General features: G+C 46.4%; 2 protein-coding genes across 3 annotated transcripts in view; both read right to left on the minus strand.

The window, feature by feature from the left end:
• atp13a2 (ATPase cation transporting 13A2) overlaps window positions 1-9,262 on the minus strand; it is a 23,658-nt gene extending 14,396 nt beyond the window's left edge. The window contains exons 1-3 of one of the 2 annotated variants that reach the window (XM_077217946.1): window positions 9,085-9,262; window positions 380-477; window positions 128-295 (exon numbers count right to left, since the gene is read on the minus strand). In XM_077217946.1, the coding sequence (XP_077074061.1) occupies window positions 128-295; window positions 380-477; window positions 9,085-9,103 (285 nt within the window). In that variant the 5' untranslated portion in view covers window positions 9,104-9,262. Of the gene's footprint in view, window positions 1-127; window positions 296-379; window positions 478-8,232; window positions 8,509-9,084 lie in introns of those variants that run through there. The other variant, XM_077217947.1, reaches the window with a different exon arrangement.
• A 261-nt stretch (window positions 9,263-9,523) lies between these two features.
• On the minus strand, window positions 9,524-12,049 carry LOC143725496 (succinate dehydrogenase [ubiquinone] iron-sulfur subunit, mitochondrial-like). The gene is made up of 8 exons (XM_077217954.1): window positions 11,894-12,049; window positions 11,170-11,303; window positions 10,938-11,023; window positions 10,646-10,782; window positions 10,424-10,540; window positions 10,221-10,322; window positions 10,005-10,127; window positions 9,524-9,850 (listed from the first exon to the last, which is right to left on the minus strand). The coding sequence occupies exons 1-8, from the start codon at window positions 11,954-11,956 to the stop codon at window positions 9,770-9,772; spliced, it is 843 nt and encodes a 280-aa protein (XP_077074069.1). The 5' UTR covers window positions 11,957-12,049; the 3' UTR covers window positions 9,524-9,769.

Below are 12,049 nucleotides of genomic sequence, written 5' to 3' on the forward strand. Positions count from 1 at the left end.
AACATATCCTTCTTTTTTAATGGAAAACTGTCATTTAATGTATATTCTTCTCCCATTTGTCAATATTTTACCAATCAGTATTTCAATTCAGTAAAGCAGACAGTCTGCATATGGAGACAGACAATACCTTTAATAGCAAAACATCCGCCATTGAAATGGGACAGGACTTGCACCGGGCCAGGATGCCGAGGCGAGGGCGCCAGTTGAAGAGCACTAGCAGCAGGCCTACAGAACATACCGCCCCAAAGCGGCACAACCACACCTTCCAGCACACCCATCTGTACCCCTGGACATCCTGAGAAACAAATCTCATTACATTTGATTATGAAATAAGTTCTAGAATAGCAAGAAACGCATTTGTGTTATCCCAACATAGTACCATATGTGAGACGGTGCTGAGGTCCTTGGGTCTTGGATCCTTTATGAGGGGTTCTGTGTCTGGGGAGGACGCATCATCCAGCCCCGGACAACAGCTTCCTAAAAGACAAGATCCGTAAGTGCTCCTGTTGAGCAGCAGCTCTTAAGGTTCTCGAAGACATTAGTGCAAACACAATATATAACCTTTGCAATGTACACTCCCTTTATGTAAATACAAGAATACACTCTGGCATTTATCTATGATGTCAATGGGGTACAACATTTATTGTAATATTAAAATCACCATGAAATAAAAAATATTGCAGTAATTATTATAAATTATCCGTGGACATTATTCTTTTTTTAATTCATGTGCCCTTGTAATCTTTAATCAAAATGACTTTCCCTCTCCTTTGCAAACACATCACAACTCTGATGACATGTTTACTGGCGTGAGGGCGGGACAACCTGTCACTCACATGACATCACAGCAATAACAAAACGACTCGGTTACTAACGTAACCTCGGTTCCCTGAGAGGAGGGAACGAGTATTGCGTAAGTAGCTTACGCTATGGGAAAACTCCTTTTCTCGAGAATATTGAAGTCTTTATGTAAAACGCATTGCAGCTGCACAGCTGACAGCAATGAACGAAGGCAGCTCGGTCATTGGCTGTGCTGCGGCAACTTGCTCGAACCAATGACGGGGCGACTCTGTATGCGCGACCAATGAGCGCGCTTCGCGCCCGCGCGCATCAGAGCCCGCCAAGATGGGCGTGGCCAAAAGCTATATATTGGGCGCCCCGTCATGAGAGTTCTTTAGGTTAAAACGACTGAAGCGAACTAACCAAGCACAAGCACGGCAGCTTACGCAATACTCGTTCCCTCCTCTCAGGGAACCGAGGTTACGTTAGTAACCGAGTCGTTCCCTTTCGAGAGGTCTCTCCTATTGCGTAAGTAGCTTACGCTATGGGAACACCATGCAAAACGCCGTGCGTGCTGAACTTCGCCTTATGATAGCCAGAGGCAGGTGCCTGAGCTAAAAAAGCAAAGTTATCATCCAACTAGCCGGCAGAGGCGAGCTTTATATGTGGGAAAGAATACAGAGCGGCTAGAAGGCGCTCAGTGTGACACAAGCACATACATAATCTAGATACGAACTCGTAGTTCAACTAGCATCATGCTGATAGTACATTGGAATGCAGTGTCGGGACCTGTAGGTTGTAGAACCTGATAAATGTGGACGGTGAGGCCCAGCCTGCCGCCGCACAAATATCCTCGATCGGTATCCCGCTCGACCATGCCCAGGAAGAAGCCACACTCCTGGTGGAGTGTGCTTTGACTCCCCAGGGGCATTGAAGTCCCTTAGCTTCATAAGCCAGCGCTATAGCTTCAACTATCCAGTGAGAGATTCTCTGCTTTGAAACAGCGGAACCTTTCGTACGGCCGCCAAAGCATACAAACAGTTGTTCTGTCTGTCTGAATAGGGCAGAACGCTCCAAATACACTCTGAGAGCCCTAACGGGGCAGAGTAGATTAACGTCGTGTTCGTCTGCTGGGGACGATAGCGCAGTTAGGGAGATAACCTGTGCTCTGAAGGGAGTGGTGAGCACTTTAGGAATATACCCATGTTTCGGTCTAAGGACGACCCTGCAGTCGTTAGGTCCGAATTCTAGGCAGGCAGCGCTTGTCGAAAGCGCGTGCAGGTCGCCCACTCTCTTGACCGAGGCGAGTGCCAGCAAGAGCGCAGTCTTGAGCGAGAGCTGTTTAAGGTGCACGGTTCGGAGTGGTTCGAACGGAGGCCCTTTAAGAGCGTCTAGGACAGTAGCTAGGTCCCAGATCGGCACTGAGGGGGGGGGCGTGAAGGGTTCATCCTCCTAGCGCCCCTTAGGAAACGAATAATTAGGTCGTTTCTTCCCAATGGACGTTCCATTACAGGGTCGTGTGATGCTGTGATGGCCGCCACATATACTTTGAGCGTGGAGGGGGCGCGGCCCGCCTCCAGAAGCCCTTGTAGAAAAGCGAGTACGTTCGTAATCTCGCATGTTTCAGGGTTCAGGCCCTTGGCATTACACCAGACACTGAACACTTTCCATTTCTGGGCATATAAGCGTCTCGTGGAGGGCGCCCGCGCCTCAGCGATGGTTTTTAGTGCTCCGCTCGTGAGGTTCCTGGGAACCCGTTGAGGGGCCATGCATGAAGGGCCCACAGATCGGGGCGGGGATGAAATATCATCCCGTTGGCCTGACTGAGGAGGTCTAGCCTCAGTGGAATCGGCCGTGGTGCAGATTGCATTTGCATCAGATCTGGAAACCATGTTTGGTTCTTCCAGAGTGGGGCTATCAGCAGCACTGCGTCTTTCTCCTCTCTGACCCGACTGATGACCTGCGGTAGCATCGCGATCGGGGGAAAGGCATATAAGGGACGGCTCGGCCAGCTCTGGGCGAGCGCATCCATGCTTTTCGTGAAGCAAAGAGGGCAGTGCGCGTTCTCCTTGGAGGCGAAGAGGTCGATCTCCGCTTTGCCAAAGGTTTTCCATAACCAGTGAATCGTCAGCGGGTTGAGAGCCCATTCTCCTGGGAGAATTTTGTCTCTGGATAGCATGTCCGCCCCCTGGTTCAGGGCACCTGGCACATGCGCTGCTCTCAGCGAGCGCAAGTTGTGCTGGGACCATAAAATGAGTCTCCTGGCCATTGAATGCATGGAGCTCGACCTGAGTCCACCCTGGCGATTTATGTACGATACTACCGTCATGTTGTCCGTTCGGACCAAGACGTGTTCGTTTCTCAGCTGTGGGAGCAGGGCTCTGAGAGCCAAAGCGACCGCTTTCATTTCCAGACAGTTTATGTGTAGGCGCTTCTCCGGGTTTGACCAAAAGCCGGAGACAGGCCTGCCCTCGTAAAGGGCCCCCCAACCTATTTTGGAGGCATCTGTCGTTATCATCTTTCTCCTTGTGTTCACACCCAGACTCACGCCTGACTGGTACCAGTCGGCGGCTTTCCAGTGCGTCAGGGCTTTTATACAGCCGTGGTTCGCTCTGATTAAAAGGTGGCCCGAACGCCACGCGTGAGTAGGGACGCGGCTCTTGAGCCAGCGTTGGAGAGGGCGCATATGCAACAATCCTAGCTGGAGTACGGCCGATGCTGAGGCCATGAGACCGAGCATCCTCTGAAACCGCTTGACGGGGGCGAGCGCGCCCGCCCTGAATGATGTTGCAAGGCGCCGGAAGGTGAGCGCGCGCTCTGATGAGAGACGCGCTGTCATTTGCATCGAGTCTAGAACTATTCCCAGGAAAGAAATCCTCTGGCTGGGAGATAGTATGCTTTTTGCAAAATTGATTCTTAGACCCAGGCATTCTAAATGGCTGATAATCCAAGATCTGTGTGTTATTAACTGACTCTCTGATTGTGCTAGAATCAGCCAATCGTCGAGATAATTCAGTATTCGCACTCCCCTTCGCCTTAGGGGGGAAAGTGCTGCATCCATACATTTCGTGAATGTACGGGGAGCCAGGGACAGGCCGAACGGAAGTACTGTGTACTGGTACGACTGTCCCTCGAAAGCGAATCTCAGAAACGGCCTGTGATGAGGCGCTATTGGAATGTGAAAGTAAGCATCTTTCAGATCCACTGAGAGAAACCAATCTCCTGGGCGTACTTGCGCGAGGATATGCTTGGTTGTTAACATTCTGAACGAGCGAATCATTAGTGCTTTGTTCAGGTGTCTGAGATCTAGGATGGGGCGGAGACTGCCATCCTTTTTCGGGACGAGAAAATAGCGGCTGTAAAAACCTGCCTCGCTCAGAGAGGGGGGAACAGTTTCCACAGCGCCCTTTTCTATTAGTTTGCGCACCTCGGTGCGTAGAACATGTGAGCACTCTTTTCTCACTTTCGTCTCGACCACAGTCGTAAAACGTGGTGGTCTGCGAGCGAACTGGAGCGAGTATCCGTGCTTTACTATATTCAATACCCATTTCGGCATATCTGGAATATTTTCCCATGCCGCTGCGTGTACAGATATGGGCTGAATACAGGCTAGGGGCGGGCCGCTGTGACGCAGGGACCCGGCCAGCGAATCGCCTGAGCTCATAGCTCTCAGAGGCGCGGGCGCGCGCTGAGCAGCTGAGTGAATGGGCGCGTGTGTGATTACAGCACCGCGCGCTGTGTCTGTAAAACTCGCAGCCTGGGCTGGGGTTGTGTTTGACACTGTAAGGACAGTGTTTATAAGTGGGGGTGCATAAACAGTGGTAGGCACACGCGTCACTTTTATAATGTTTCCCGCTTTTACTGGGGATGAATTTATAACTGTGTGAACAGTGCTTGTGTGTAGTGGTGCGTACATGACCGTAGGCACGTGATCTACATTCATGGGGTGCGCAGCTTGAGCTGGGAATGAATTTGGCACTGTTTTGACAGTATCTGGGAATGCACACCTTGTGGACATGTGAACCCTTAGTGACACAGGCAGAAAAAGACTCTTTTTGTGTTTTCTGTGCGTCGCCGTAAAAACGGCGTTTGTTTGCAGGTGAGCGAGCTCTGTGACTGGCCCATTGACTGCTGTATGAACATATCCAGCCGCCTGTAAGGGGACTGGGTAATGCTTGAGCTTTTGCAGAGAGAGTGGTCCGGCTTTTGCGAGACACGCACTCTCTCTTTTCATTCTTGTGGCTAGGACGGCTTTCGAGGCTCGGGGTTCAGCACAATCTTGGGCCGAGGACCCCGTCGCTCAGAAGGCGGCTTGCGGTTGTGATAGCGCGAGCGGCGTCGAGCGTCAGCCTGAGGCGCGGGCTGAGAGGCGGTGGGGGCTGTTCTAGCCCGCTGCGGCTGCGGCGGCCTCTGTCTGCTCTGCGATGAGCTGGAGCGTTTGGGCAGGAAATGCCGCATAGCTTGTGAAGCATTCTGGGCCTCAGTGAAGCGTTCGGCGAAACCCTTAACCGCCGGTCCAAACAGCCCGCTGGTGGAGATAGGCGCGTCGAGAAATGGCGCCTTATCCGCGTCCTTCATCTCAGTCAGAGTCAACCACAGATGGCGCTCGAGAACAGTCAAATTAGCCATGGCACGGCCGATAGACTGGGCGGTGGCCTTCGTGGCTCGCAGGGCTATGTCAGTCGCGCTGCGTAGGTCCTTAAAGGCTTCGGGTTCGGGGCCAGACTCGTCCATAGAGCGGAGAAGCTTGGCTTGGAACACTTGAAGTACCGCCATAGAGTGAAGCGCTGATGCAGCTTGGCCGGCGGCGGCGTAGGCGCGACCGGCGAGAGCTGAAGTAGTGCGGCAGGGCTTCGAGGGGTGGGAAGCTTTGGCTTTCCATCCGGTGGTGGAGGGCGGGCAGAGATGATTGGCCACGGCCTCCTCGAGGGGCGGTGTTCCCTCGTAGCCTCTTTCCTTCGCGCCGTCCACAGAGGAGAGCGAGGAAGAAAAAGAAGGCTTTAGGCGCGCAGAGTGGGGGGCTTTCCACGACTTGGTGAGTTCGTCGTGAACTTCCGGGAAGAAGGGAGAAGGCCTTTGCCGAGGGGCCTGCTGGCGCCCCTGCAGAAACCACTCATCCAGTCGGCTCCGGGTTGGTTCTTCGGGAGAAGACCAATCGAGCCCGAGGTCTTCCACGGCCTTAGAGAGAACGCGGATAATCTCGCTATCCATGGTGGAGCCCCCGCTCGCGCTAGCTAGCGTCGACGGGGCGGGGTCGAGAGTGGAGCCCGGCCAGTCGTCCGATGCAGCGTCGATTGACAAGCTGTCATCCATTCCCCCGTCGTCCTCGGACGCGCCGAAAGTCACAAGGCCAACCGCTCTGCTAGAGGGGTGTGGGTCCGGCTGGGTGAACTGAACCGGCGGTGGGGAAGGCAAGAGCGGCGGTGAAGCACGCGGAGACTGGCTCGGCGTGACGTCACTGAGCTCAGGTTCAGGAAGCCTCTGTGAGCGGCGCTTTTTCTTAGTGCGCGGCTCGAACAGAGGGATGGCGGCGATGGGCTCGCTCACGGCGAAAGCGGCGAGGCGAGCCCGCAGTGCGGAGAGACCCAGGTCGTCACATTCGGGGCATCCGCCCTTGGTCAAAGCAGCTTCTGCGTGGTCCCGGCCCAGGCAGCGAGCGCAGATGATGTGACGATCCCCGTCCGGGAGAAGGTCTCTGCACGACGCGCAGGAAGGCATTTGAAACAACGCCTTGGAAAATTTGCTCTTTTACAAGTGTCGCAGAGCGAACAGATGTAAATACTTGCGTGAGCAGTACGCCGGATGGCTCAGTAGGATCGCGTTAGAAGGCGGCTGAAGGTGCCGACGTCCTCGTAGCAAATCCCGCTGGTATGCTTTTCGACGGCGAAGCTTCAATAATCCGGAGGATCCAGCGAAGAAGGTGTTCGCTGAAGGAGATTAAATCTAAAGAACTCTCATGACGGGGCGCCCAATATATAGCTCTTGGCCACCCCATCTTGGCGGGCTCTGACGCGCGCGGGCGCGAAGCGCGCTCATTGGTCGCGCATTCAGAGTCGCCCCGTCATTGGTTCGAGCAAGTTGCCGCAGCACAGCCAATGACCGAGCTGCCTTCGTTCATTGCTGTCAGCTGTGCAGCTGCAATGCGTTTTACATAAAGACTTCAATATTCTCGAGAAAAGGAGTTTTCCCATAGCGTAAGCTACTTACGCAATAGGAGAGACCTCTCGAAAGGGAACACAAAAATCCAATCAATTCCCAACGAACAAAATCAAGTCCCGCACTACATTTTTTTCTTGTTCGAGAAGCCGTTTCACTTGGATATAAATCACAAAAGGTAAGAAAAGACTATCACAACTTCTGTTTCATACTGACTTTAAGAAAATTGCTCCATCCAAAATGAAATACTTCGCTACTATATAGTAGGTGACAAAAGAGGTGTCCAAATTCACAGTACTCATAAAAGAGTAGGCAAAAACTACTCAGATGACATACTACTTCTAGCGAGATTCTTTTAATTTTAATCTTCATTCTTTTTCAACAATATACATCCACGCTGTGAGTAACATTCTGCCAAATCATCTCTTAAGTAACTGTTGCAAAGATCATGATGTCCTGGTGCCATATGAACATCACAAATATGTTTAAACACCAGTAATGGTCTTAGTACAAATAATAGAAGAAAAAAATTATAAAATGGACTTTTGCTTTCAGGTTTGTAAAGATGTATTTTAAAAGGTTTAGCCTGAGAAACTTGTAAGCCTGGTCAAGGAGGATTGTAAAAGGGAAGAATCAAACTGAAAACTTCTTCTTTTTACTTTATTTCAGATCATGTGCTTGCTTGCTTGCAGTTTTTCTCTACACGAGACAAAAAAAAGACAAACAAAAATGGTGGACTTTCACTTTCTAAATGCTTCCTTCAAACAAAAGTGAGAAACAACAAAACTTTATAATGATGAGCAACTTTTTTTAAGCATCCCAAGATTTAATTGTAGCCAATCTACGTCAGTATAATTTTGACACTTATATGCTGACATCCTTATAGGAAATTTTAATAAAAGAGGGCTGGAGGTTATCAATAAGAAAATAAGTATTTTACCAGCCGATACTGGGGAATACAACGGACACAAAATAAAATACTGAGCTATTTAGTGCTATTTGAAGTGGCTTTTTATGATACAGAGCTTGAAATACAGGTTCTGCCACCTCAGTAGAGTAGACTCCACAGAGGAGGTGGAATATCCAGCAGTCAATGTGTTAGAAACACGATGCCCCGGCCCATTGCAACGAGTTACTTCACAAGTTCAAATCAACTGACTTTGATTCAACGACAAATGTGCCTAATTATTGTTTCCGTCAGTTTTAACAATTGAAATGAATACCATTTAAAACAATACGTGCTGAAGAACTACGGGTGTATTTTCCAAGGAAGGCACACAAAAAAAAAGATCTTACCAGCCTTTGGTCTTTTCTCTGATGGAAGTTCCTGACAAAAACATTCACCACGAGATTTGTCTATGACATTACAGTTTCTACTTGATGAAATAACATTACAGTAAACCTGAAAATGAGATAGTTAAATGTTCCCGTTCAGGTAAGGTAAGCCAACTCGACAGCTCCGCCTACTTCACCTGTGTGAGCCGGTGAGCTGTGATGAACTTGTTTGTGTTTATTTTTGTAGGGGGGGGCTTGCCTACTGGTACAAGTCCGACTCACTTCCACGAATCGGTTCTTTCAAACAGATCGTAACAAGAATCAAATCAACTAATCTATTTTTCATGTCATGACTTGCATCACCTCATTCCGACGTAGTTTAAACCCCATTTCAATCAAAGCCGGAATATGTAGCCGCATATTGATATTTATTAGGTTTTCAGTATTGAATACTGCTAATTTGGTTAGTGTTCCAAAAAAAATCTTTGTTTAACGTTATTTCAGTTTTGCAGCCATGATACAATCCATGAAAACAAAATACTTTAGAACCTAAAAATGCATTTACATTAAATATATTTAACTCAGCTGACAAAGTGCATGTTTAATAACATGTTTGAAAAACATTGTGTAATGAAAACCAACAGTTTAGGAGATTTTCAAAAGCAAATGTTCTGCTCTGTTGACATAACAATCAGAACAGAACAAATGTCGGATATCCAGTTTTATTCATATATCATACGAAGGAAGTTTACAGATTGTAAATACACAAATTTCTATTAAATTTCAGCCAAGACGACTTGACGGGATCAAGCGACAGTGACATTTTAGTGATATTTAATTCAATATTGACATGCACAGGCGAATTGCACTTACCCATATCTGGTGAATCCATATAAGATCTAAAACGTGAGTGCTAAAGCACACACTTTAACACTAGATTCATAATTCCATTACACGACCTCATAAACTAACAGTTTCTGCTTCAAGTCTCAAGTTTTATTAACGTGACGCCATAGCCCTTCTTCCTTTACGTGCTTTTATCAACTCACCAACTGAACACCGCCACCTGGAGGACATGACGAGACTTGACCATCTCTAACTCTATTTCATTCGGAAAAGCATGCAATTCTCATCTTCTTACCTACTATAAAACATGCCTTTCCATCCTAGGCAGGACATAACTTGAAAACCAATGGCTGTGATCTTAAACATGCAGATATTTAAGTATGTTTTATAGCAAGCAAAGTTGTAGGACAGCACTTGTACAGTAGGAATCTACCACACAAAAACAAACTAAGACACAAAACAAATATCATGTTATTATATGTTATATTAAGGCATTTTTTTACACCTTCCTGCATTCATTACAGTATAAACTCAATCCGGTAAAAGTGGAAATGAAAAAAAAAATTGTTTACATCAGCAGTAACTATAGGTCTCCACTATCAAACAAAGTAAAAACTAAATATCCCATATTAGCATAACACTCCATACTGGATTTACACATTTACACAATAATTTAAATCATTAAGTACATAATATTTCCAGAATGTACAAGTCAGACGGCAGATGATCTCTTTTCTTTGTAAATCGCCATCATTTTCTTAATCTCTGCAATGGCCTTTCCGGGATTGAGTCCCTAAACAGGCGAGAGGACAACACAGTTTAAATGGAATAAAGTAACAAATGGGAGAGACTAAACAAGCAGACGTTTACTTAATGTCCAACGACCGACAGAGAGTCTTGTCCATCAAAGTGAAGGCTGGCTATATTTTGGTGGGAAGATGGCCTACCTTGGGACATGTCTTTGTACAATTCATTATTGTGTGACAGCGGTAGAGGGAGAAAGGGTCCTGTAATTTGGACAGACGCTCTTCGGTAAAGTCATCCCGAGAATCAATCATCCACCTATATGCCTGCAGAATTCAATACGAATCAGCAAGAGTTTCTTCAATGTTTAACAAATAAATTGTTCATATAATAAACACTCTAGAGAGAAAAATAAATACCTGCATGAGCACAGCTGGACCAAGGTATTTGTCTCCATTCCACCAATAACTAGGACAACTAGTGCTGCAGCAAGCACACAGAATGCATTCATACAGGCCATCCTATGAGCATTAGGAAGAGTGTTTCAAAAATCATTAATAAAGATCACAATCACCCTTCACACTGACAGAATCAATCAAATATCCAGCAGAAGGTCTCAAACCAGCTTTTCACGGTCCTCGATTGTCTGGAGGTACTGCTCTTTCCCCTGCTTTGACTCATCCTTCTTCTTTAGATAGGGCTCAATGGACTTGTACTGTGCGTAAAAGTTGCTCATATCCTAAAAACAACCATTTATAAAGTTACAGGTACGTTCTATTTATGTATTATATTCTATTATTTTATTTATTTCAGATGGATAATCAGTTAACAGTGGTTTACTCACAGGCACAAGATCTTTTACAACATACATGTGAGGCAGAGGGTAAATCTTTGTCACTTTGCTGGTATTTGTATCTATTTTGTTTAAACAGGCTAAAGTGTTGCCCCCATTGATGTTCATAGCACATGAGCCACAAATACCTGTAAAATGATATACAGAGAAATTACAAACAAACATTCAGTCAAAATTTAACATTAATAGTTGCCCTCAACAGAGTAATATTTATTATTAAAAATGTAAATTTTATTTCTATTTAAATGTATGCATTTCATATGTATTTATTATATTCCTTTACCCTCTCTACATGAGCGTCTGAAGGTGAGTGTCGGGTCCATTTCATTTTTAATTTTGATGAGGGCATCAAGAACCATTGGACCACATCTAGGATGAGAAAATGTTTTTGTGGTTTTGAAGGCAGTCGGATGAGTAAATTATGACAGAATTTCTTTATTGGTGAACTGTTCCTTACTTTAAGTGCAACATTTGTGCTTAATGTCTAATATTCGTGTAAATATTGGTGTACTTACGTGTTCAAATTAACCTCATAGGTTTGCATGCGGGGCTTGTCACCAGATGTGTCAGGGTCCCATCTGTAAATCTGAAATTTCTTTATTTTTGGCTCAGGGGCAAGGGCAGCTGCTGTCTGGGCATATCGCACCAGCTGGGGAGGACAATAAAAAAATGTATTGGAGAGAGGACAATAAAAGATGGGTCAACATAAGACGAGTGATTCTAAATGTTATGAGTTTACTGTCATTATTACACAAACAACATGTGCTCTAGTATAAAATAAAACGCATAGGATCCCTCCATCTTTGAATTATATGAAGTAAAATTAAAATATCATACAAGTACATTACTGTAGTAGTCTCATGGCTTTGTAGAGTATGTAAATATATTCATATCGAATGCTCCGTCTTTGGTCTGAAAAATCTTAAAGCCTCACTTCGAGCACACAGCGCCACCTCTAGGTGTACAAGAAAAGTGCGCGAGATGAGAGTTACATCACGCTGTTACTTAACTCACATTGGAATGAACTGTAGTGTATATACATAATAAGAAAAGAGAAACCCAACTGAAGACAGTGGTTAAGTAACATGACTAAACACAGGTTAACGCTGGATCTAAATAAACTTGTCAAACTTGGTAAGTTTCCTATAAAGCACGATGGTCTCACAAATCACACAAAGCCATCGTATACGAGCATTTCTTTTTAAGATGCTGAAAGGTAAGAACTCGTAAACAACTTACCACCAATGTCCTACAGTTGCGAAAAGCAACAGAGTTGATAGTAAGAGAAGTGCACGCGAACATCTTCCACTTCAGTGTTGTAATGAAGGAGTTTCGAGACTTCAGCGGCTACACATATGTAATGTGCAATCTGCTCCTCCTCCTAATGGCAGCGTG

This window comes from Siphateles boraxobius, unplaced genomic scaffold (assembly GCF_051911475.1).
Source record: "Siphateles boraxobius isolate OS27281-9 unplaced genomic scaffold, OSU_SipBor_1 77, whole genome shotgun sequence".
In the NCBI taxonomy this organism is placed as follows: domain Eukaryota; kingdom Metazoa; phylum Chordata; class Actinopteri; order Cypriniformes; family Leuciscidae; genus Siphateles; species Siphateles boraxobius.